This window comes from Schistocerca americana, chromosome X, assembly GCF_021461395.2.
Source record: "Schistocerca americana isolate TAMUIC-IGC-003095 chromosome X, iqSchAmer2.1, whole genome shotgun sequence".
Classification (NCBI taxonomy): Eukaryota; Metazoa; Arthropoda; class Insecta; order Orthoptera; family Acrididae; genus Schistocerca; species Schistocerca americana.
In genome coordinates this window covers 909,306,710-909,330,126 of record NC_060130.1, presented here as the reverse complement: position 1 = coordinate 909,330,126, position 23,417 = coordinate 909,306,710, and the positions used below count along the sequence as shown (strand labels likewise).

General features: G+C 46.2%; 1 protein-coding gene across 4 annotated transcripts in view; it reads right to left on the bottom strand.

Moving 5' to 3' along the window:
* Positions 1-23,049, bottom strand: part of LOC124555764 (organic cation transporter protein) — a 283,841-nt gene extending 260,792 nt beyond the window's left edge. The window contains exon 1 of one of the 4 annotated variants that reach the window (XM_047129804.1): positions 22,878-23,049. Coding sequence is in view for 1 of the 4 variants with exons in the window: in XM_047129808.1 (XP_046985764.1) it covers positions 19,260-19,268 (9 nt within the window). In the remaining 3 variants the exon portion in view is untranslated. Of the gene's footprint in view, positions 1-19,259; positions 19,487-22,877 lie in introns of those variants that run through there. The other 3 variants (XM_047129809.1, XM_047129805.1, XM_047129808.1) reach the window with 3 other exon arrangements.
* Positions 23,050-23,417: the final 368 nt, after the last annotated feature.

The following is a 23,417-nucleotide window of genomic DNA, read 5'->3' as shown; positions in this document are numbered from 1 at the left end:
GGACTCACCTGAGCAGGAGCGGATATACTCTAGGGCCCGAAAGATGGCGACTAGCTCAGCAGTGTAAACGCTGCAGCCAGCCGCCAAGGACCGTTGTTCGGAATGGTCCCCTAGAGTTAGCGCATACCCGACACGACCAGCAACCATCGAACCGTCGGTGTAAACAATTCCAGAGCCCTGATACGTGGCAAGGATGGAATAAAAGCGGCGGCGGAAGGCCTCTGGAGGGACCGTGTCCTTCGAGCCCTGTGCCAAGTCGAGCCGAAGGCAAGGGCGAGGGCGAGGAACACACCACGGGGGTGTACGCAGAGGCGCCTGGAAAGGAGGCGGAACAGGGAAAAACCCAAGCCCGCAGAGAAGCTCCTTGACGCGTACGGCGATCGGACAACCCGACCGGGGCCGACGGTCCAGCAGATGGACGACCGACTGCGGGAACAGGACACGGTAATTTGGATGCCCGGGCAAACTAAAAACATGGGCAGCATAAGCAGCCAGTAATTGTTGGCGTCGTACCCGCAGTGGAGGTACACCTGCCTCCACTAGTACGCTGTCCACAGGGCTGGTGCGGAAAGCACCAGTGGCAAGGCGGATCCCGCTGTGGAGAATCGGGTCCAGCACCCGTAACGCAGATGGGGATGCTGAGCCATAAGCCACGCTCCCATAATCCAGACGGGACTGGATTAACGCCTGGTAGAGCCGCAACAGTGTAGAGCGGTCGGCGCCCCAGCGGGTGTGGCTCAAGCATCTCAGAGCGTTTAGATGCCGCCAACACGTCTGTTTCAGCTGCCGGATATGAGGCAGCAGAGTCAACCGGGCATCGAAAACCACCCCCAAAAACCTGTGTGATTCCACCACCGAAAGAAGTTCGCCGTTAAGAGAAAGCTGCGGCTCCGGGTGGACAGTACGTCGCCGGCAGAAATGCATAACGCAGGTCTTGGCTGCCGAAAACTGAAACCCATGCGCTACAGCCCAAGACTGCGCCTTACGGATAGCGCCCTGTAGCTGACGTTCAACAGCTGCAATGCCAGTAGAGCTGTAGTGAAGGCAGAAGTCGTCAGCATACAGGGAAGCGGAGACAGAATTTCCCACGGCCGCAGCAAGCCCGTTAATGGCTATTAAAAACAGACAGACACTTAAGACAGAGCCCTGTGGCACACCGTTCTCCTGGACGTGGGAGGAACTATACGAGGCCGCGACTTGCACGCGGAAGGTACGACACGACAGAAAATTGCGGATAAAAATCGGCAGAGGACCCCGAAGACCCCATCCATGAAGCGTAGAAAGAATGTGATGACGCCATGTCGTATCGTACGCCTTCCGCATGTCGAAAAAGACAGCGACCAGGTGCTGACGGCAGGCAAAAGCAGTACGGATGGCCGACTCCAGGCTCACCAGATTGTCGGTGGCGGAGCGGCCGTTACGGAACCCACCCTGAGACGGAGCCAGAAGGCCCCGAGACTCCAGTACCCAATGCAAGCGCCGGCTCACCATCCGTTCGAGCAACTTACAAAGAACGTTGGTGAGGCTAATTGGACGGTAGCTGTCCACCTCCAGAGGGGTCTTTCCAGGTTTCAAAACGGGGATGACAATGCCTTCCCGCCATTGCGACGGAAACTCCCCCTCGACCCAAAGACGGTTGTAAAGATCGAGAAGGCGCCGCTGGCAGTCCACTGAAAGGTGTTTCAGCATCTGACAGTGGATGCCATCTGGCCCAGGAGCGGTATCAGGGCAAGCAGCTAGGGCACTGCGAAATTCCCACTCACTGAATGGAGCATTGTAAGATTCCGGGTGGTTGGTGCGAAACGAAAGGCTCCGACGTTCCAGCCGCTCTTTAATGGAGTGGAAGGCCTGGGGGTAATTCGCAGAACCGGAACTCATAGCAAAATGCTCTGGTAAGCGATTTGCAATGACGTCAGAGTCAGTACAAACGGCTCCATTCAGTGAGAGCGTAGGGACGCTGGCAGGGGTCCGATAGCCGTAGACGCGTCGAATCTTGGCCCAGACCTGCGAGGGAGTGACATGGAGGCCAATGGTGGACACATACCGCTCCCAGCACTCCTTCTTGCCTTGGCGGATAAGGAGGCGGGCCCGCGCACGCAGCCGTTTGAAGGCGATAAGGTGGGCTAAGGAGGGGTGTCGCTTGTGACGCTGGAGCGCCCGCCGGCGATCTTTAATCGCTTCAGTGATCTCAGGCGACCACCAAGGCACAGCCTTCCGCCGAGGGGACCCAGAAGAACGGGGAATGGCAGATTCGGCGGCAGTAACGATTCCGGTGGTGACCGATTGAACCACCGCATCAATGTCATCAGTAGAGAGAGGCTCAAAAGCGGCAGTGGAGGAGAACAAATCCCAGTCAGCCCTATTCATAGCCCATCTGCTAGGGCTATGAGAAGAGTGACGCTGTGGTAGTGACAAAAAGAGCAGAAAGTGGTCACTACCACACAGGTCGTCATGCACACTCCATTGGACAGACGGTAAGAGGCTATGGCTACAGATGGAAAGGTCAATGGCGGAGTAGGTGCCATGCGCCACACTGAAGTGTGTGAAGGCACCATCATTTAACAGCGAGAGATCGAGCTGCGACAATAAATGCTCAACGATGGAGCCTCGACCTGTGGCCACTGACCCACCCCACAGAGGGTTATGGGCGTTGAAGTCGCCCAATAGCAAGAAAGGTGGCGGCAATTGGGCGACCAGTGCAGCCAGGACATGCTGCGAGACATCACCATCCGGTGGAATGTAAATACTGCAGACGGTAACAGCCTGTGGCGTCCACACGCGTACAGCGACAGCCTCTAAAGGCGTCTGGAGAGGGACAGACTCGCTGTGCAGAGTGTGAAGGACATATATGCAGACGCCACCAGACACCCTTTCATAAGCTGCGCGGTTCTTATAATAACCCCGATAGCCACGGAGGGCGGGTGTTCGCATCGCTGGAAACCAAGTTTCCTGGAGAGCAATGCAGAAGAAAGGGCGAAGGCTGATAAGTTGGCGGAGCTCAGCTAAATGGTGGAAAAAACCGCCGCAGTTCCACTGGAGGATGGTATTGTCCATGGCTGAGAAAGGCGTGAAAGGACTGGGAAGGCAATTTAAGCCCCTTGTTCACTCACTGCCACCGATTCAGTACCCGTACGAGAGGCATCCATGGCGTCTGAGGGACCAGCGAGATCAAGGTCCTCAGCGGACGCTAGAATCTCGACTTCATCCTCAGACGCAGAGCGCGAAAGGTGCGGTGGGGTTGGTGCCACCGCAAGTTCTTTGGCCTTAGAGGTCTTTCTCTTGGACTTCTCTCGCTGAACCTTGGGTTTCACCGGCTGGGAAGGCTTCACCAATTCAGTCTCCGGGACAGAGGAGGATCGTGAAGCCCTACGCCCGGCCGCTGGTGAGGACTTATGCCACTGGCGGCCGTCATCCTTCCCGCTGGTGGAACCCTGGGAAGGGAGGGTCCCAAGGGAACTCTTACGGGCGAGAGTAGCCGAAGAAGTTAGACGCTTCTCCGGCTGAGAAGCGGGGACGGACGTCCCCGACGGGTGGGAGGAGGTTGCTCCTGAGGTAGGTGGTGCAGGAGCAACCGGTTGGGTAGAGCCCCCGACGGGCAAGGGGGCAGGAGGAGTCTTACTGCTTATCGAGCTGGCTGGAAGTCTCGAAACTGATGGAGCTAGCACAGTTGTTGTAGCAGCTGCATAAGAAGATGTCATTCTCACAGGATGGAGTCTGTCATATTTCCGTTTGGCCTCAGTATAGGTCAGCCGGTCCAGGGTCTTATATTCCATGATTTTGCGCTCTTTCTGAAAGACTTTGCAGTCAGGCGAGCAAGGTGAATGGTGCTCCCCGCAGTTGACGCAGATGGGAGGCGGGGCACATGGAGTATCGGGATGAGATGGGCGTCCGCAATCTCGACATGTGAGGCTGGAAGTGCAGCGGGAAGACATATGGCCGAACTTCCAGCACTTGAAGCACCGCATCGGGGGAGGGATATAGGGCTTGACGTCACATCGGTAGACCATCACCTTGACCTTTTCCGGTAACGTATCACCCTCGAAGGCCAATATGAAGGCACCGGTAGCAACCTGATTGTCCCTCGGACCCCGATGAACGCGCCGGACGAAATGAACACCTCTACGTTCTAAGTTGGCGCGCAGCTCGTCATCAGACTGCAAAAGGAGATCCCTATGGAAAATAACACCCTGGACCATATTTAAACTCTTATGTGGTGTAATAGTAACGTTAACATCCCCCAACTTGTCACAAGCAAGTAACCTGCGGGACTTGGCGGAGGATGCCGTTTGTATCAGTACTGACCCAGAGCGCATTTTAGACAAGCCCTCCACCTCCCCAAACTTGTCCTCTAAATGCTCGACGAAGAACTGAGGCTTTGTGGAGAGAAAAGACTCCCCATCAGCTCTCGTGCAAACTAAGAATCGGGGCGAATAACTGTTACCTCCATCCTGAGACTTACGCTCTTTCCACGGCGTGGGCAGGGAGGGGAACGTTTTCGGATCGTACTTCTGAGCATTAAATTGAGCCCGAGAAGGCTTAGAGACTGCTGGCGGCTGGCCGCCAGCGAGAGATGATGTACCACGCTTCATTGCGGGTCATCCGTCCTGATGCCACCTACTCCGACCAAGGGCCCTCCCCACGGGCGCCACCCAGCCACAGCAAAGGCCACCTGGCAGGATGGCCGTTGCCGGGAGTCCCGATGCCCCAGGGAGATGGGCATCTACTCCTTGGGATACGTGGGGAGTTAACGGCGCAGGCATCAGTAGAGCGATCCCTGTGTTGTCAGGGGGCTACAACCAAGAGGGTACATGGCGGCCCCACCACAACGGACTGGCTACCGTGCTGGATCTTAGGTGCAAAAATGTCCAAGGTCGTCGTCGCAGTTAAAAGAAACACTGCAGAGTGCAGCGTGGTAATCGCACACAGGGACGTATCCTCGCCCAAGAGATCGAGAACGAGCGGGACACCATTGCAACGACGAGAAATCCGGCTAAAGGTCTAATTGCACGACGGAAACAGTGCACCATGTAAGGCGCCCTTCCCCAATTGGCTCGCTCTTCGGATAAATTTAGAAAGATGGAGGTCAAACCCGAGAGGGGACCATCACATAAGGCCGAAACGTTGGAGACTCCTTTAAGTCGCCTCTTACGACAGGCAGGAATACCGCGGGCCTATTCTAACCCGCGAACCCGCAGGGGGGTCCATTGCTATGTCGGACATGCTGTGCCGTATCGTTCGTGCGCCGACTACAACACCACGTTCAAACTCACTTAAATCTTGATAACCTGCCATTGTAGCAGCACTAACTGATCTAACAACTGCGCCAGACACTTGTTGTTTTATACAGCCGTTGCCAGCCGCAGCACCGTATTCTACCTTTTTACATATCTCTGTATTTGAATACGCATGCCTACAAAAGTTTCTTTGACGCATCAGTGTATATCCCAACATGCCTGGGAACAGCGCTAACCACGAACAACACTCATCTACTCTGGTGGACGCTCCACTTGTCATAGAGAATTGTAAGCCTAATCATTTACATGGCCGCCCATCGTGTGTATGTGTACGATGCTATATTTACAACCGACCATATCTTCTAGGTGCCACATTTTTTATCACACAGTTTATTTAAGATGATAACAAAAAGAGAAGGTGATCTGTTGTTTGAGATACAGAAGAAGACATACTCTGCAAAATTCAGTTAGGATTAGTCTTCGTGTATCTTCTGTAGAAGTTCGTATGCAACGTAAAAATTACCCACCAGTTTACGAGAAATGTGTAATCTAAATGATGTTCTGAAACTAGTGGTTCATATTAATACAGGAGACAGAGAATATCAAAAACAAACATATTTCGATAAGCAACATACGGTCTCTGAAATTAGCTTGTAATTAAAATTAGTTACTGGTTCAGAAGTAACCTGTTGCGTCGGTATCGCTGACTGGGTATGTGTACTGACATTCAAAACTGCTCTGTGTACGGATGGTTGGCTCTGAGGTCTGCTTGGAAACACACCGAATCATTCGCAAGTATAACCGCCTTGTGACAACGGTGAGTTCCTTGTAAACAAACGGTTTCAGTCGCAATCATTACCGCCTTGTGACAACAACAGTGAACTTCGAGCGGTTTAAATATGCTGAAATGGCTGACATGCATCTGGTATACGGGTCTGTGAATGGAAATGGACTAGCTGCAGTGAGAGAGTATAGATAACACTTTCCACAACAGCAAATATGTCTGCATCGACTGCTATGTGAAACTGGCACTTTTCACGCAAGTACGCATGATACAGGTCCGAATGTAACAGTGGGAACACCTGAAATGGAAGACCGCTGTAGCCGAGCGGCTCTAGGCGCTTCGTTCTGGAACCGCACTGCTGCTACGGTCGCAGGTTCGAATCCTGCCTCGGGCATGGATGTGTGTGATGTACTTAGTTTAGTTAGGTTTAAGTAGTTCTAAGTTCTAGGGGACTGATGACCACAGATGTTAAGTTCCATAGCGCTTAGAGCCATTCTGAAGACGAGATTCTGTGACATGTTGAAAACACGCCATCTACAATTACACGATGTATTGCACACATCCTTGGCGTCAGACGTAGCCTTATGTGGAATGCGTTACACGACCAGCTGCTTTATCCTTCCCATCTTCAGCGCGTGGCAGAACTAACACCAGAAGATTTTCCACAACGCCTGCAGCTATGATAATGGTTTTTGCAACAGATTGCCGTGCACCCCTTATTTCCGGCCGGAGTCATTTACACCGGAGAGTCATTGATTACTCGTGAAGGTTGTTTCAGTATCCACAATTCGCATGTTTGAGAACATGGGACATGAGGTACTCGACCTCGTCCTCATCGACAGCGATTCGGTGTTTATTTAATGTGTGGGTCGACATTCTCAGTGATAGGCTGATTGGATCATATATGCTTCCATTCTCCCACAACGGACACAGAGATTGCATTTTCCAGGAACATGTGTTGCCAGAATTGCTGGAGGATGTACCTATAAATGTTAGACAAAGGATGTACTTCCGGCACGATAGAGAAATGTGAAATTTGGTCGGCTGGCAGAATTTTGCAATACCCAGATTTGTGGAGCATTCAGATGTGACGGTGGTCCGATGTTGGACTGCATGGGTCCGGTCTACAACGTTTGGCCACCACACGGGAGCATCGTGGCATTGTGCACCAAGCACGTCGTAACTCCTTCTCATGGACTCCTAGCAATATTCTGTGATAGCCCGCACCATTTATCGGGGACTAGGAGCAACCGGACTACGGAATTACCGTCCAATGCGTCAGCTGCTGCTAACACCGCAACACAGACGACTACTTGTGAGAAGTTGAACTTCTTAGCCAAGATCGCTTGTAAACGATCTTTATTATCAAAAGATGCTCAAATGTGTGTGAAATGTTATGGGACTTCAGTTCTAAGGTCATCAGTCCCTAAGCTTACACACTACTTAACCTGAATTATCCTAAGGACAAACACACACACACCCATGCCCGAGGGAGGACTCGAACCTCCGCCGGGATCAGCCGCACAGTCCACGACTGCAGCGCCTGAGACCACTCGGCTAATCCCGCGCGGCCAGCACGATAGAGCGCCAGTTCATTTCAGCATTGCTGTGAGAAATCATCTGACAGCCACGTTCGGGAATCGATGGATCGGCTAAGGTGGCCCTGTGGCCCGGCCACCCAAGTCAATGGCCCGACGATGTACTGCGTGCACACAGGCAAATGCTCGCGCATTCGAGCAGTTCCTGTGAATGCCACTGCTATGATTAGCATGCTAAATTACCTTGGGGTAAATCGTCCTTAGTTTGAGAAACTACCGTGAGGGAGTTCATGTACCATAAATATATTTGTTTTGATGTTGTCTACCTCCTGTATTGACTTGAATGAATAGTTTCGGAACATCCTGTATAAGTTCCACGAGGGAATTTGTGAGACAAACGCTTCAGAAACTGTTTACTTTTACTGCTATTTTGTCTAAAACTGACATGGTGAGACCGTGGCTGTGTACAATAAATGTAGGTTAATTCTTACAAAGAAGAAAACAGCAACCAGCCACTATTAATACTGCTATTTATTTAGGTAAATAGCGCCGTTACCAGTTTCGAACTGGCAAGTTCATCATCAGACGGCTGTTCACGTGATTTTCAAGATACACTTTACATTATCGTCCGTTTCCGATTTTTATTATTCCACTGTGGCGAAGTATTTTTGGTGTGTTGTTGCCCTACGGTAGAAAACAGTGTTAGAAGCGCACTGTGTGAAAGTAACTAACATCCAAACGACGAAATACAGCGTAAATAAATATGTGAGGTTAAGTGGTTATGGTACTTACGTCGAAAATTCCGCGCGGTTTTGTTGCGAAGTTGCAGGATTGTATTTTTCGAATATTCCAAAATATATCCAGCACTTATGCAATTTGTTTTTTACCGCAGGGCAACAACACACCAAAACTACTTCGCCACAGTGGAATAATAAAAATCGGAAACGGACGATAATGTAAAGTGTATCTTGAAAATCATGTGAACAGCCGTCTGATGATGAACTTGCCAGTTCGAAACCGGTAACGGCGCTATTTACCTACATAAATAGCAGTATTAATAGTGGCTGGTTGCTGTTTTCTTCTTTGTAAGAATTAACCTACATTTGTTACCTTTAATTTAAATTTGAGTTTCCAATAAGTGAAATGGCCTTTGTGTTATAAGAGTCGAACCTGAGACCCCGACTTGCAGAACGGGTGCACTAAGACCCAAGCTACCCGCCACTTCAAATATGCATGACGTTTATTGTTGATCACAAGTTTGTGAAATTAATACAAAACTACTACATTGTGAAACCAAGTTAAATAGCTTTTCTCTTACAGCAGTTAAATTATTAATCCGTTATTTATATTCCCCCCACATAGGGGCTAGGCTGGAAGCGGACTTGTTATCTCTCTTCAGTCATCGAATAAAAGAATTAAAAATAAATTAAAATATAATTTTTAAAAGAAAAACGATTATTTTACGATTAAGAGAGGAGACGGTGATTGATGTCTGTGATCTTGAAATAGTGATGATGGTAATGGTGTGGGCTCCCTGCGATATTTGATACGTAAAAGATTTGGATGTAGCTGCTACCGAACAGGAAGTGTTGTAGGAAACAGTAGTGAAGCGTGGAGTCTTCTAGTACGAGAGGCGCGACAGGAAGAGAAGAATAACGTGTCTCAGCCTCTCTGGGTGCATTGCTGGGACATGGCGACACCGCGTCCCTTTGACAGGCGTGTGAACCAGTTCTAAACTGCACCCAGCAGCAAACGAATATTTGTGACAAATCCATGTCATATCATCACAGTATGCTTTTCATCCCATTTACAGCGAAAGTAAAACTTATCTGATTACCCTACAGATAGCTTTTGTTGCTTTATTTGTCCTCCACATACGATTCAATTCTCTGTTTTAGTGGACCAATAAATTTCTTCATTTATGTATCTCGTCAGTAAACATTTGAACACCACTGTTGAGAAATTTATATTTGACAACGTTAACGAATAAGTTTGCGTTTGTTTTATAGACTGGCAGAAGGCCTTCGACAGAGTCAATTGGAATATATTGATGGACAACCTTAAGGAAATAGGAATCAACTGGAGAGATCGGAGACTTATAAGGAACTTGTACCTGGGACAAAGGGTAAAGGTACGACTGAACCATGGAGAAACGAACAGTGTGGAAATAGGAAGGGGAGTGAGACAAGGATGTTGTCTGTCGCCAAGTCTCTTCAACCTGTATGGAGAACTGCTGGCGAGAGAAGCGCTGAAAGGATGCGGAAACTTCAAAGTAGGAGGACGTCTCATCAACACCACCAAGTATGCAGACGACCTGGTAGTGCTCGCCAAAAATCGGAGACAGCCGCAACACATGATGAACAATTTGGTGGAAACGGGAAGAAAATACGGCATGGAAATCAAAATCGAAAAATCAAAAGTGAGTGCATATCAAAGCGTGAGAAACACTTGACAATCGGGAGCTGGAAAATGTGAATCAGTTCAAGTACCTGGGAAGTTTTATCACAAAGGATGCCCACTGCACCAACGAAATCCGAGCAAGAATCGCCATGGCCAAAGCTGCTTTCAACAAGAAGAGGACTCTGCTGACCAGCAAGTTGAGTTTGGTATTGAGGAAAAAACTGATAAAGTGCTACAAATGGTTGGTTCAAATGGCTCTGAGCACTATGCGACTTAACTTCTGAGGTTATCAGTCGCCTAGAACTTAGAACTAATTAAACCTAACTAACCTAAGGACATCACACACATCCATGCCCGAGGCAGGATTCGAACCTGCGACCGTAGCGGTCGCTCGGTTCCAGACTGTAGCGCCCAGAACCGCACGGCCACTCCGGCCGGCATAAAGTGCTACATTTGGAGCATTGCATTGTATGGAGCAGAGACATGGACCATGAGAAAGACGGATAAAAAATACTTAGAGAGCTTTGAAATGTGGTACTGGAGGAGAATGGAAAAGATCAAGTGGACAGATCGCATAAAAAATGACGATGTACTGCGAAGAGTAGGAGAGAAGTATTCTGCATACAATTCTTCAGAGAAAGGCCAACTGGATTGGATATGTACTTAGACACGAGGGACTCATACATGATGTCATCGAAGGGAAACTCAGAGGAAATGCAAGACGAGGAAGAAGAAGAATTAAACATCTGGACGACGTGAAAGATGGAAGGAGATACAACAGACTGAAGGAAGAAGCTGAAGACAGGGAAACAGTGGAATCAGAAATTCTCCGAACGAAGACATGGACCTGCCTCTAGGCAGAATACTACATAATAATATTAATAACTCTTATACGGTCTGCTAATCACCTCAGCCATCTGGTCGACACGAACCAACACATTCAAGTAAACATTGACTCGAGACTGTTACTAACATTACTCGCAGATATGATGCGAAATACATCTTAACAGACACACAGACCTTTTTTTGGTCAATAACTACAGAATACTGAAAAGGTGTCCTTGCGATTTTCAGGAAGCTGTAGCCACTGCAAGCGACTAGCGTGTCTACCAGGCAGGATGTTACGAAAAAAGAGATAGCGTCACCGCAGAGCTTGCCACGCTCTCGATACTTTACGAGGTCAAGCACTATCATTCTATGTATTTATCTTCTGTCTAAAATGTGGACTGAAAATAGTGCACATGCACGTTCCCTCTTTTGCTGCCAATCTCAGCTACTTTTCATTGAGTTCCACATGCATTAGTATTATTTTATTCCGCAATATCACATTCAGTGTCACTTACCAAATCTCGTCTTTATGTCGCGTCAGTGATTCTAATCACAAGCGCGGAGACATCGTCCGCACTGGAATGTTCCCGGGTTTCTTTCCGTTTTATGCTTGATTCTGAGACAGCACGCAGTTCTTTTTCTAAGAGATACTGCCATATTAGAACCTTCAAAACTCAGATTTGGCATTTAACTTGCAGTAACATCAAACCTAATCTTGACAAAGTATCAACCTTGTGCTAAGATTCATTACTAATTCTTCGTTGTGCGCTTAGCCAAACAGAAAATTGCAGCAACGTTTGACTGTAGCATTAATGAATACCAATTGGAGCCAGTCAAATCAATAGCCACACTGTATGCGATAGGACAACCACATAATATCAGTTAAATGCAATGCGAACATCAATCTTTGATTCATCGAGAGGATCCTCAGAGACTGCAGTTTGCTTGCAATGGAAATTGCTTACAGATTACTAGTACAATCAAGACTGCAATACTGTAAGTGCACCGCAACTGAAAGCTTCGCGCGGCGGTTGCAGGAAGCAAATGTAAGGGATTTTACAGTACTAAATGAACAGTATAACTAGGTCTTTCTCATGAGGGTGCTGGGAGTGCATAAATAGGTAGAGGTCGGACAGTGTAGACATGCTTCTTCTCACTACCAATCTTTATTAGCAAACAATAATGTTCGCAGTAGCATTGTACAGTTCTTTCTTTGTGTGAATTTGAGCAACAAAGTTTCAGTTGCGACTATGTAAACTCGTGTATGCGATGGTTACCTCTTTGTGTCACCTCTGCTTTCATAGAAATACGGGTGTATGTTTGTTGTATGTGCTAACTGCCCTGCGATAATAGTGTATGTGGGGGTCGGAGATGGCTTGTATCAGCTCCCTGCACCTCCCTGCTACGTGTCAAGTTATGAGGTTGGATCAAGAAGAAATACGTCCTGTGTCATAAAAAATGCATTAATAAACACACGGCATCGTAATTAGTACATATCATAGCCTGAACTGTCCTCTACACAACACTGCCGTTTAGCACCGTCACCATGCATTCGTACATTGTCGAACCCAAGCATCAAAAACTGTTTGGAAAAATTCAGCCTTTTGTTTCTTGACATCATTTTAAAGCTGCTTTAACCTCAACCACGAAGAGAGTGTGTGGGGCCTTTCTGATGGGCATCACCAATGGGCAGCGTTACGTGAAGAAGTTTGGTAACGGAGAAACGTACATTGCAGATAAACCGCGCAGCCAGCGACATCATCTGTCATAGATGCCAATCGAGAACGTGCTGATCGAGTGGTTCTAGGAGACAGATGCGTTAGAACTCACAATAGCAAAACTTAGGTTTTTAAAATTATGTATCAAGAAGCAAAACCCTACATTTTTCCAGACTGATTTTGATGGCAGGGTTCAACGATGGTGGAAATGTGTACAAATGCATGGTGTTTATGTTGAACGGTAGTGTTGTGTAAAGGGCAGTTCAGGCTATGTTCTGTATTAATTCCGCTGTTATATGTCCATTATTAACACCTTTGCGCAATGCGAGCTTAGTAACCAGTCGTTTGCTCCCAGCATCTCCTGGGCAAAAATGGTTCAAATGGCTCTGAGCACTATGGGACTCAACTGCTGAGGTCATTAGTCCCCTAGAACTTAGAACTAGTTAAACCTAACTAACCTAATGACATCACAAACATCCATGCCCGAGGGAGGATTCGAACCTGCGACCGTAGCGGTCTTGCGGTTCCAAACTGCAGCGCCTTTAACCGCACGGCCACTTCGGCCGGCTCTCCTGGGCAAAGTGGTAAGTTACAGTGCGCATTTTGTATGCTCAAATGTGTTGTATCGGGTCATAATAACAGTGGAAATAGAGCTTATGCAGATAAGAGCAATGCGAATGGTCATTTGGTAATTTTTCACTCAGCAGATTTTAACAGAACTGCATTAAAATCTGAAATAGTAGACGCATCAATAAAAATGCTTTCAACGTGGTAGTGTGATACGTATGCATTCGCAAAGCACAGTGTCCTCCTCCACAATCAGTCACTTGCCAGAATCAGTAAATAGACGTGACATTAAAGTAGAATAGCATTTCCTAGTGAGCACAACAGCCATAAAATTATGTATGAAAATGACATTTTCTCACACCAGCAGTGCTATTCTTTAATACCCCTTCTCAGTTACAATACTATTTTCGGTTTAAAAATCCATTTTCGAATGTGTACCTGTATAAAAACCAGGAGACATTACCGCCTCGGAGCACGAACACAGTATTGCAAACGTAACGCAACAGAAACATAATTTGCCAGTGCCAAGTGTCATATGCATGAAAAAGGCAGTGAGTTCATATACTGTGCTACTGTTTGTGGTGTTTTACGTGTTATATTGTTCGTGATGGCTTGAGAACTAGTCGATACAAAGATGTAACGCTGACCAAAGAAGAAAGCTCAGGACAGACTAATTTTAAAGATCTATGCATATACAATTATTTGTATAACTAAATAAAAGGTGAAGTACCTGGCGCTAGCCCATGGCCGGGCTATTGACCTGACTGCAGCGCGCGCGCACACACGCACACACACACACGCACACACACACACACACACACACACACACACACACACACACACACACACACACGGGAAAGAACGTCGATGCTCATTTGATAGAGGCTGAGTGGACCTGGGGCCGTACTGGAGGGACTGGAACGAGGAAAAATCCCCACTTCTACCCGAGATTGAATCCAGGACCTCCAGGGCTGGAGTCTGCTACAGCACAACGACCACGTACCTAAATGAAAACTACTAAAAACTGACAAACTTTGAAAAATAAAAACAAAAATATTAAAAAGTTATGAATGTGAAAAATGGACATACTGGAAAATGGAAAAGTTTCTCTCAAATAATTGACAATATAAATAAACCTGTCAGCGCGAAAACTGCAAATAGAAATGATACTTACTTTTTTTCTGTGAGCGGAATGTGTCTAAAATTTTCGAGGAAATTTTTGTCTTGCAGGTCAGTTTGCTCGTTGACGAGTCCACCTCATGGATTTAAAAGTGACTACCAATTTCGATCTCTTCTGAATACGGTAATTGTTTCAGGACGTATTTTTGTTGTTTACGAAAAGCAGTGGAAAGCCACATTTCTTTCATGAGGCTTTTTGTATTCTTTAAAACGAACTCGATATTTCCTCTTGGTCTACCATGTCACAATCGTCGCTGCCAATTGTGTGTATGTACGATGTGTTGAACGGTTCCATTATATGGGTGGCTCATAGTATGTTACTTTAATATTGTTTTCGATGCGAAACCCAATTCTCATTTCCGACTTGTATTCTTTGGTCAGAGCTATATCTTTTGACATTTTTCTCACCGAATATCTACCAAACCATCACGAACATTTTTCTCATTAAGTATCTACCAAGCCATCACGAACAGTATAATTTGTAAAACATCACGAATGATAGCATATCGTGTGAATTTGCTTCAATTTAATACAATGGCACCTTGTTCTAAGTAACTATATGCCTCTTTAAGTTATATTGACATCATTTTTTTGTTTATTTATTTGCAACATGCTGCATTACAATATTGCAGTACTACTTGTATGTATTGTGTGTGTGCGGTGTAATGTTTGTGTTGGATGATGATGATGATGATGATGATGATGATAGAAAGGAGAGAGTGAAACTCAGTGCCGGCACATAGCCTACTATTTGCGAATAGCAACATGGGGGTGGCCAAGCTTAACGATCTCATCCTACGGATGGATCACCATCAACAGTAATATATGCCCTCACCAGATGAGACGTTTCGGAGAGGTTTGCTATTTAAAACAGAACACTGGCGTAAAATCTGGCAATCGGGAACTTCACGCCACTACCTCACCTCCCCTTGCCGGCTAAATATTGGCAGTGAAAACCGTTTCCACCACTATGATTCGAACCGACTTATCCGTGCGTCGAGTGCCGCCTCACAACTGTGCGTTAGCGACGTTAGCAGAATATGTTGACACCATTGTGTTCTCGTTTCGTGGCGGTAATGTCCGGTGCTTTTTATTCAGATAAACGCTTGAGATAGTTAAAACAAAGTATTTGTGTAACGAAAAAGAGATCGTAATAAATACCATCTGAAGGAAAATATGTCTCCCTTATTGGGAAATAAAGCACTCCGCCTTCAGGCCACAAGTGGTCCATCGGGTCCATCCGACCGCCGTGTCATCCTCAGCTGAGGAGGCGGATAGGAGGGGCGTGTGGTCAGCACACCGCTCTCCCGGTCGTTATGATGGTTTTCGTTGGCCGGAGCCGCTACTATTCGGTCGAGTAGCTCCTCAATTGGCATCACGAGGCTGAGTGAACCCCGAAAAATGGCAACAGCGCATGGCGGCGTGGATGGTCACCCAAGTGCGGGCAACGCCCGACAGCGCTTAACTTCTGTAATCTGACGGGAATAACCGTTGCCTCATTCCGACGTAGGCCGTACAAAATTCTCGGTTACGAGAGTACTCCAACACAAGAATAATATAACGTTGAAAGTAATAAGTGCTATTAGTACGGTGCAAGAACTTCTAGATTATGGACGGAGTACAAATGTGTGGTCGTTATAAGACAGCGGTTATATTGCTTAACAAGCAGACGCCGGCGCTGAGAATGGTGTTTGTCGCAGTGGGGCGGAGCGCGTATTCATGCTTTCCTGCCTCTCGCAGCACTGCCTTTCCTGTTTTTCGCCATGGGATGGCGGTCGTTCAAATTGTTCAAATGGCTTTGAGCACTATGGGACTCAAGATCTGAGGTCATCAGTCCCCTAGAACTTAGGACTACTTAAACCTAATTAACCTAAGGACATCCCACACATCCACGCACGAGGCTGGATCCGAACCTGCGACCGTAGCGGTCGCGCGGTTCCAGGCTGAAGCGCCTATAACCTCTCGGCCACCCCGGCCGGCTGATGGCGGTCGTATTCAAACGCCCTAGCCTACTATTTTAATACACTGACCTTATATTTTGAGAGTCCGTTCTTTTAAAACAACGAGAGATCAAAGAAAATAATATTGCATTAAATTAATCACAAATTGTGTGATATCTCATTCGTTTAGAAAGCTCTCTCGTCAAAGGGTCACACAAAATTGTATTCACTGCTGTTCGTTACGCCTGGCTGACAGGTGTCGACATTGGAACTCGTGTCAGTGATCATGACGCAGTCGTAACAACAATGATTAGGGAAGTACAAAGGGCAAGAAAGTAGAAGAAAGAAAGTAGAAGAAAGTAGAAAGATTTACAAACTCAATAAACTAGATAACGAAGCAGTATTTTCGTACCTCAATGGGAACTCGAGACATTTAGGACTAGGTAGGAGCATGTAGAGGAACTGTAGCTCTAGTTTAGGTGAATAGTTGACAAAGCACTGGACCGAATTGTAACTAGTACAACAATTCATGATAGAAAGAGCCTTCCAAGGTATACAGTCTCTGTATATAAACTTCTAAAGAAGCGAAAGAAGACATTATGAAACTACCAAAAGGTGTTGTAACGAACATTTATTTCTAGACAACATATTTCGGTCAAGCGATCATCTTCAAGACACGGATTAACACTGCATCAAGATTAAGTGCCGGCCGCTCATGGCCGAGCGGTTCCAGGCGCTTCAGTCTAGAACTGCGCGACCGCTACGGTGGCAGGTTCGAATCCTGCCTCGGGCGTGGACGCGTGTGATGTCCTTAGGTTAGTTAGGTTTACGTAGTTCTAAGTTCTAGGGGACTAATGACCACAGAAGTAACGTCCCATAGTGCTCAGAGCCATTACAGCATTAAGCACACTGTTTGACCAAAGTCCTACCACGAATGACAACTGAATCTACTTATTGTTCTAAAAAAACAGCGGCTATTAGGTGTAAATCAAAGCATAAGGCCATAGATAGATACATACTAAATGAAACACATTTGGCAGTCAAATGGTTCAAATGGCTCTGAGCACTATGGGACTCAACATCTTAGGTCATAAGTCCCCTAGAACTTAGAACTACTTAAACCTGACTAACCTAAGGACATCACACGCACCCATGCCCGAGGCAGGATTCGAACCTGCGACCGTAGCAGTCCCGCGGTTCCGGACTGCAGCGCCAGAACCGCACGGCCACCGCGGCCGGCATTTGGCAGTTAAACGGGCACTCCGTGAAACCTACAACTACTACACTAGCAGAATATTATCGACGGATCTCTCACAAAACCCAAAGATATCTTGATCATGTGTAAAGGCTACTAGTTGTCCAGGCATTTATGGACGAGACAGGATCTTAAACTGAGAACAGTAAATCGAGAACAGAAATTCGGAACTCCATTTTCAAATGTTTCAAGTCTGTTAAGAACAGTGGTTAATTCCTTATGAGGGATTCTGAGATGAAAATAATGAAATTAAAATAAACTAGTTTTCCGGAGTGGACTCTATGGATATTCTACAGCCCCTCTGAACTACTTCTGTATAGACTGTGAAGATAACACTATGTTAAACAGCAGTTCGCACAGAGCCACACATACACTCGTTTTCCACCAAATCCCACCTGTGAATTAATTTACAAACTACCCCTTGCATGTAACATACACTGCCCAATTGTAAACTTTGTACTCTTTCCTCATTCATAGCGATGAGCGTGCCATCTTATATGGCTACCAGCCAATCGAAACAACAGACACGCCAGTTCCGTGGAAGTCATGGTGACCTATTTAGTTGACTGCAAAGAACTACTGCTCTTAGACTTTCCGGAACACGCCGCCAATTAACGTACAGAGGTATATAGACACTTTGCTAAAATTGAGGCGCGCCGTTAGTCCCACACGTCCAGGAATGTTGTCGGATAGCATCATTCTGTTGCAGGATAATATGCGCCCACCGGTTGCCAAGGTTGTTTCGACTACGATGCAGAAGTTTCGCTGGGGACCCCTTATACATCCTCCATACAGTCCTGATCTCTCCCCGTACGATTTCAATATTTTTGGAGCAGTGAAGTAAGACATTCGTTGCCGCCGATTTACTTCGGACAAAGAGGTGAACGCCTGCGTAAAATCATGGTTCTCTAGGCAACCGCAAACACTTTTCCATGAAGGAAAAAATGGCTCAAATGACTCTGAGCACTATGGGACTTAACATCTGAGGTCATCAGTCCCCTAGAACGTAGAACTACTTAAACCTAACTAACCTAAGGACATCACACACATCCATGCCCGAGGCAGGATTCGAACCTGCGACCGTAGCGGTCGCGCGGTTCCAGAACCGTCTAGAACCGCTCGGCCACAACGGCCGGCTTCCATGAAGGAAATGACAGTCTTGCTCACAGTTGGATCAGTGTATTAACAGTTATGGCGATTATTTTTGAAATACAGTCTGGAACCACGCGACCGCTACGGTTGCAGGTTCGAATCCTGCCTCGGGCATGGATGTGTGTGATGTCCTTAGGTTAGTTAGGTTTAAGTAATTCTAAGTTCTGGGGGACTGATGACCACAGCAGTTAAGTCCCATAGTGCTCAGAGCCATTATTTTTGAAATGATAAACAGTTCATTTATTTTTTTCTATGTGTCTCGTTTTCATTTGACTGCCCCTTATGCATTAAATTGCGTATATCTAATCATACAGTAGGACACCTTCGCCAATAATGTTTATTTTTCATTTGTGTTTTATAAATCTCAAGACAGTCTATAACGGCTATGGTCAGTGATAATCACCTGTGTAACTTCGTAGCTTGAGACTATAGAAGCAAATAATGTAATAAGCAATTGTCACGCACATATTCCCGTTCTTGTAACTTCAGCTAGCACTGAACAAGGAAAAGAATATAGACAATAGTTACCAAAACGCTGTATACGCTCAGAAAGAAAGACACACAAACGCAAGGAGAGAGAAACAGGTAATATTAAACAAGAACAGAGGAGTGTGGCGACACACGCACCGCACGACAAGAAAACGAGAAAGAAATCGATACTGACCTTCGTCATGATACCCTACGTTCAGCTGGAATAAAAAACTAATTGCTGGATACTGCGTCCACTTCTTCAGCGCTACCGGTAGGTCGCGTCGTTTGATATTAAAAATAGCGGCGGGAAGGGTGCAGCGACCGCACACGGCGTGTGTGACACACACAGCTCAACTAACGTGATCTTTGCTATCGCACAGCGCTCTAGCTTCATCAAAATCCCGCTACGGCATGTAAACAAGCCGGGGATATACGCGTCGCGTGTTTTTCGGACGAATTAAAACTTGGGGAAACGGCGATACAGAATGACGTTTCTTCTTTTGCCGCTAGATGTCTCCACAGTCGTTGCGCAACATTCAGAAAGCTCGTTGACCACATACGTCAATTAAGGAACACACAAGCGGCTGCATTAATTTACCATTGTCCCTCCTTGACATGCCTTCTTCTGCTCCTTCGCCTACCGATCGAGATGCGACTCGCAATATTCTTTGCTAACTTTTGCTCTGCTGATTTTTCATTAAAGGACACTGTCGACGACTCTTTCCTAGCACAAGATAAGCGATGGTAGGCAATGAAAGCCTCGTAACTCCATTTTGTTGAATTTTGCAGCTGAAGCAAATACGGGTTCTTAAATAATAATATAATTTGATACGGACAGTTGCTACATGTGTTAACTGTATAGTAGAAGCCTAGCTATTGATAGATTAAAGAAAGTCATGCACTCTCAAATTACTGGAATTAAGAGTTTTGACAGACAGATGGAGTTATGAGGTTTCCATTGCCTACCATCGTAAGGCATTACTAATAACAATGTTGAAAATCTTAACTGGCTAAGATTTGTTGGAGGGCATCATATATCTCGCGAGAAGCGGCTAAGAAAACTTCCAGAACCGGCTTTCGGGGCGGAAACTACGAATATTCTTGAGCACCCAACATATATCCGCAGAATACAGACGTACAGGCAGACAGCACCGGGAGGCATTTTCTTCCTCAAAATATTTCGGGTTTTCAATCCTAAAATATTCAAGTGTCGTTTTGGAAAGGTTTGCTATTTCCACGTTGTATTAGTGAAATCAAAAGCCTCTATACAGATGGTGATCTGTCTGATTTGTTGCCGAGACAAAGGTAAGTCTGTTCGTACTGAAGAGAAAGACATTGAGAAAGACCACTATTCAAACACCGTTCATCTCGCTCATCCTGAGATTTCCCGTGATTTCCTTAAACCAGTTTGACAGAGTGGCAGTAGGTTTTCTTAAGCTAATCTTCAGCAAATTTCTTCCTTGCATGCGATTGCTGTTTAAGGACAAGGCACAAAAAGGTTTCATCTCTGCGGTATGTTACAGCGACCAAAACAGTGTAAACGTAGCCGGTATTGACGGTATGCCTAGAATTAGTACTATTAAATTATATCTCCCATAAGTGTAGAAACTGAGTCGATAATGCTCATGCCGACCTTTCTCTGACAAATACATCTCACTGAGACATATACCTTCCCATTCTGCTATCGAAAAACTACGCCAGAGCAAAAGGATATTAAAGGCAGAAACTTTTGTAATTCTGCAGAAATCAAGAGACATGTAAATGGTAGGAATAACTAAGCACTTTACTCGTCGATTATTTGAGGCCGGTGTTTCGAATTCTACTGAAAAGAGAATAAAATACACCAATATATAGAGTAGATAAATTGAGACCGCATGGTCTGCAAGTGAGTAACGAGAAGCGAGTACTGCACGACGTTGAATTACTGAAAATACAGGCAGTTTTGAAATTCATTGTTGCGATAGGTGGTGCAATTAAAAAGACAATTATGTATTTGATGTCAAGGAATCTTACTTAAGCTTGGTTCAAATGGCTCTGAGCACCATGCGACTCAACATCTGTGGTCATCAGTCCCCTAGAACTTAGAACTACTTAAACCTAACTAACCGAAGAACATCACACACACCCATGCCAGAGGCAGGATTCGAACCTGCGACCGTAGCATCCGCGCGGTTCCCGACTGAAGCGCCTAGAACCACTCGGCCACAACGGCCGGTGATGTTAAATATTGTGTCAACGTTGTGGCGCTTCTGGTAGTAACACTGACAGTGATTTAGTGTGAGTGACAGTTATAACATTTATACCGAACCAGCTGATACAGTAATCAAATCGCGTGTACTTAAAACTTAAGCTTACTCTTCCATTTAATTTCTATATATATCGAGCATATAATCTGTGGAACATATAATAACTACAATTTTCAATGCCAACCACAGTTGTAGTATTGGAATGTAAATAGGAAGATTAAACGTTAGCGTTTGTCGACTAAGAGCTAATTACACACAAGCTTGGATTGAGAAAGAAAAACATCCGTGTCCTTCCAGACTAAGCATGGCGGCATTTGCGATGAGCGATTTACGGAAGCCATAGAAAACGTAAATCTGGGGGACTCTAATCCCAGTCCTATCGCGTGAGAGCCCAGCGAATCAACTTGCACAGTACAGTCGTGATGTGATAAGTGAATACTAAATACTTTAGGATTAAAGGAGACCATTCACCGAAAAGCAGGGGTACATGAAATGTATTCGGATTTGCGAAATGGACAACCATCAGCTGTATAATGGAATGACGACAATGAAAATCAGATTTCCATTGTTGTTATTCCATTATACAGCTGATGGTTGTCCATATTCGGAATGTGTGTAAAATCTTATGGGACTTAACTGCTAAGGTCATGAGTCCCTAAGCTTACACACTACTTAACCTAAATTATCCTAAGGACAAACACACACACCCATGCCCGAGGGAGGACTCGAACCTCCGCCGGGACTAGCCGCACAGTCCATGACAGCAGCGCCTGAGACCGCTCGGCTAATCCCGCGCGGCACTGTCCATATTCGCAAATGCGAATACATTTCATGTATTTCATAACGGCTGTAGTCGCTCCAGTGCCTGTTGCCCCGTTCCTTTGGACATGCATGCGTATCCAAAGAAAGTCTGCATCGTACTTCTGAACAGCACAGGTACTGCAATATGGTATCGAAAAGCAGAAGCCCCGAGTTGTCGATAGACACCTAAACAAAAACAAAAACTGTCCACACATTGTTAGACTGTCCTAATATAATAACGTCGTATGACTCAAGGTGTGCGGTATGCCTTTCTACTTAGCTTTTGGAATTACCCTTTGACGAGCTAAACTACAGACACACACGCCTTTACCCACACATGGTCCCGGCTGAGGCTAGCCGGCATCGTGTAGGGGCATAGGGTGTGAATGCGCCTGTTGAGTCTCTCTCTCTCTCTCTCTCTCTCTCTCTCTCTCTCTCTCTGTGTGTGTGTGTGTGTGTGTGTGTGTGTAATTTACTCTAGCTCGTCAAAGGATGACTCTGAAAGCTAGCAAGCCTTCTTCCTTCTGCGTGTGCCTACTGACAACTCGACGGTTCTGCTTTTCGGTGAGTGGTCTCCTTTAATCCTAAGGTATTTACGTTCTGCCAGAATTTTCCTACAACATAAATAAGCGAATATTATACGTTTCGTTTGTAACCTGTCACTGGACCACGTTAGTTAGAAAACTAATTTCGGTATTCTACCCTTCCAGTTTGGTGGGTGCTCTCATAGAGGGAAAGAGACGTAAGTGTGATGGAAAGGTTACCTCATGGCTGCTGAGTGGCGGGTTAGGAACTGCGCAGGTGGCGCTGCGGCGGGCTCACGTGGCCGACTGGAGAGTTGCCGAGGTGGGGAGCTCGACCTCGCCACAACAGGAATAGCGGTGCAGCACAGACACACAATGCGCGTCCCAGATTCACACCAGTCACAGAACGGGGCGCTGTGCATTGTTTCTGTAGTTATCAGAGTAACGGAAACACCTAAACAAAAACTGTTTACACATTGCTAGGCTATCCTTATATAATAATGTCGTGTGACTCACGGTGTGGGGTATGCCTTTCTACTCGACGCCATTTCGCCGGATTGCATGAAAGGCGTCTCTAGTGTACCCATTTAACGTTGAGTGGCGCTGAGGAGTGCGTGTTGGGAGTAATGACGTATATCCGTTCTAGATAGCAGACGCCAGAGCCGTCAGCCTAGGGGGCCTCACCACTAAACTTTTAAACTGACAAAATATCTTTGCTTAAATACTTTAGTGCAGGCCCTCTTATCATCATAAAAATACATGGTGTAACGTGTGTAAGTG